Here is a 3,034-nt window from a genome sequence, read left to right on the forward strand (position 1 = left end):
GGCCACCAGCCCCTCTATATGTCACCCTGCAGCGATGCCTGGCCTCCGCATCCCCCCCCCTCGAAGGAGATGCTGCCGGCGCAGGGCAGGCGCTGCCAGGTCGTTAATGATTTGCAGGATGACGTGGGGACTAAAGGCCTTTCCAAGGGTCACTGCCAGGGAGGCACGTGGAAGGGCGACCGCCCTCGCCCGGCCTCGCCCAGCCCTGCCGCCGGCAAGATGGTGTCTCTGACCGACTTCCAGCGTAAGCGGGCGGGCGGGCTGGGGTGGCCGTGTCCCGGCGGCGATGCCCATCCCCGTGGGAGCAGGACGCACCGTGGGGATGCTCCGCAGCACCGAGTCAGGGCTGGAGGCTGCTGACCGGCGTCATCGGGGCAGGGAGAGGGTGCAATGGCAAGCCCTGTCCTGGGGCAGGGGGCCGCGGTAGGAGCCCTGCTGGGACGCAGGGACCAGGCAGGGCTGTGTGTGGGGACCAGCACCGTGGGCGCTGCAGAGCCGGGCTTGCCCTCACCCTCTGCCCCAGGTCTGCGTCGGGAACAGCAACTGGGGAGGCAACTGGGAGCATCGCCAGCCTCTCCCACTGGCTGCCTGCACCGACACCCTTCGTGCCACTGTTCAGAAAAATGCTGGAGATGACCTTCCCGTTTATTTTTTCTTTGTGGTTCATTCTTTATCTCACCGTGGGCGCTGCAGAGCCGGGCTTGCCCTCACCCTCTGCCCCAGGTCTGCGTCGGGAACAGCAACTGGGGAGGCAACTGGGAGCATCGCCAGCCTCTCCCACTGGCTGCCTGCACCGACACCCTTCGTGCCACTGTTCAGAAAAATGCTGGAGATGACCTTCCCGTTTATTTTTTCTTTGTGGTTCATTCTTTATCTGGCAGCCCAGAGGAGTTTCTGGGGTACATGACAGTCTCCCCAAGGCTTGGGCAGGTGGACAGGCTGTTTCTAAGCTTTGGAGATAAATCCAAAGCACATTTCTGGGAGGGAATGGGCCAGGGAGGTGCTGAGGAGAGCAACTGCAGCCCAAGGTGGGACCTGAGCTGTGTGCCCGAGCCCCCGTCTCAGTCCTCCTCCCGTCCTCCGCAGGGATTGGCGTGGGACTGGTCGGCTTTGGCCTCTTCTTCATCCTTTTTGGGATGCTCTTGTACTTCGACTCGGTGCTCCTGGCCTTCGGGAACGTGAGTACGGTGGGGCCGGGGCTCCCCACAGCAGGCGCTGATGCCCAGGATGGAGCAAAGGGTCCATCTGGGCAGGGCTTCTCTCACCTGCTCCCCTTCATCCTCCCAGATCCTCTTCCTCTCTGGCTTGGTCTTCATCATCGGCTTCAGGAGGACCTTCACCTTCTTCTTCCAGCGGCCAAAGCTGAAGGGCACCAGCTTCTTCCTCGGGGGGGTCCTTATCGTCCTCATGCGGTGGCCCCTTCTGGGTATGCTGCTGGAGGCTTATGGCTTCATCACCCTCTTCAGGTCTGTCCCGCAGCACCCGGCTCTGCAGCATGGCATGGGTGCCCCGGGCTGGAGAGCAGGAGCTGGGCGAGCCTTGTGCCCTGCAGCCCTGGGTAGAGCCCCCACTGCTCCCATCCCGGTAAAATTCTGGCACGGGGCTTAACAGAGACATTTGTTTTGGTACAGGAGTTTTTTCCCTGTGGCTTTTGGGTTTTTGGGCTCGCTGGCAAACATCCCCGTGCTGAGCAAGGTGAGCAGGGTGCTGGGCATAGTTCTCCCGGGCAGATGTGACCCTGGGGGTTTGCAGTGCTTGGGTGGTATCAATCCCGATCGCCGTAGTTGGGACCGGACAGGGAAGGTCACCATGGTTTCTCCGCAGCCCCCCGAGGATGCACTGGAGGATTTTAGGGCTAATCAGGATCTGTCCCTGTTGCAGCTTTTGCAGAGGGTGGGAGACAGCAGCTCCATGGTGTGACCTGCGAGACGGGCCGAATCGCTGGAGATGGGACGGCGCGAGCGAGCCCTGGGTCCGGCTCTTCCATGGTGAGCTGTTGCCTCTCTTGGCTCTGGGACCCTCGGCACCGGCCGGAGCCACCCCTGCTGCGGGGATAGTGCCTCGCTGCCCCACAGGGCTCCTGTGAGCAGCTCCTGAGCAAGGCTCCAGGGACCAAACATTGTGCCAGACAGGCTTCTGGAATTATTAGTGTTATTTTATTCTTTTTGTCTCCCCCTGTTGAAAGATTTAATTAAAAAGTGTGTCTGAGACCAAAGTCAGACTGTGCTCCTTTCCTGTGGCTCAGGGCTTGCTCCAGCTCTGGCTCCTCTCAGCATCACCAAGAGGCATCATGGCCATGGCTGGAGATGGCACAGGGACCTTCTCGTGGCTGAAGGTGGCAGGGGAACCTTCCCATGACCGTGGCTGGAGGTGGCACGAGGACCTTCCCACGGCCATGGCTGGAGATGGCACAGGGACTTTCCCATGACTGTGGCTGGAGGTGGCACGGGGACCTTCCGGTGGCCACGGCCCCGGCTGCCCTGGCCACGAGCCCCGGCCAGTGCGGGCAGCCCTGGCTCGCAGGCAGTGGCCGTGGCACTGCCTTCCCACGCGTCCCACGGGGATGTGGGCTGTGGAGAGCAGAGCCCGGGGAGCTGCAGGAGAGGGCAGGGGAGGTTAGGAAAACACCCATTAAACCACATTAACATTTCATGACCTGATCGGAGGAGAGTAAATTACCCCGTTCAAATTCAACGACCATGAAAAAGCAAATGACATCTGGGGTTATTAATTAATTGAGAGATGCTGGGGTGGGAGCGGGGGCTGGAGCAAATCCACAGAGTTACAGTGCTGATATCTCTGAGCACTATGGGCCAGGACTGGCATTTCCCATACACCTATTTCCTGCGGGATGCGGCCAGGAGGGAGCAGAGCTGGACCCGCCGGCTGCTGCCTGGCAGGATGGAGCTGGTGGTAACCACGGTGGTGGTGGGCACCAGGATAGCTCTGCCAGGATTTGAGCCAGGGGAACATCTACAGCACCCCGTGCCCACCCCAACACCAGCATGGGTGCTGGGGGGGGCTGGCTGCCTAC

The 3,034-nt window shown here is 61.2% G+C and overlaps 1 protein-coding gene across 1 annotated transcript; it reads left to right on the plus strand.

Annotated features, from left to right (window-relative positions):
• Positions 1 to 219: 219 nt before the first annotated feature.
• Positions 220 to 1,920, plus strand: GOLT1A (golgi transport 1A). Its single transcript, XM_009272798.1, has 5 exons — positions 220 to 244; positions 1,087 to 1,178; positions 1,288 to 1,466; positions 1,632 to 1,695; positions 1,882 to 1,920. The coding sequence occupies exons 1-5, from the start codon at positions 220 to 222 to the stop codon at positions 1,918 to 1,920; spliced, it is 399 nt and encodes a 132-aa protein (XP_009271073.1).
• The last annotated feature ends 1,114 nt before the right edge of the window (positions 1,921 to 3,034 follow it).

This window comes from Aptenodytes forsteri, unplaced genomic scaffold (assembly GCF_000699145.1).
Source record: "Aptenodytes forsteri isolate BGI_AS27 unplaced genomic scaffold, ASM69914v1 Scaffold142, whole genome shotgun sequence".
Taxonomy (NCBI): domain Eukaryota; kingdom Metazoa; phylum Chordata; class Aves; order Sphenisciformes; family Spheniscidae; genus Aptenodytes; species Aptenodytes forsteri.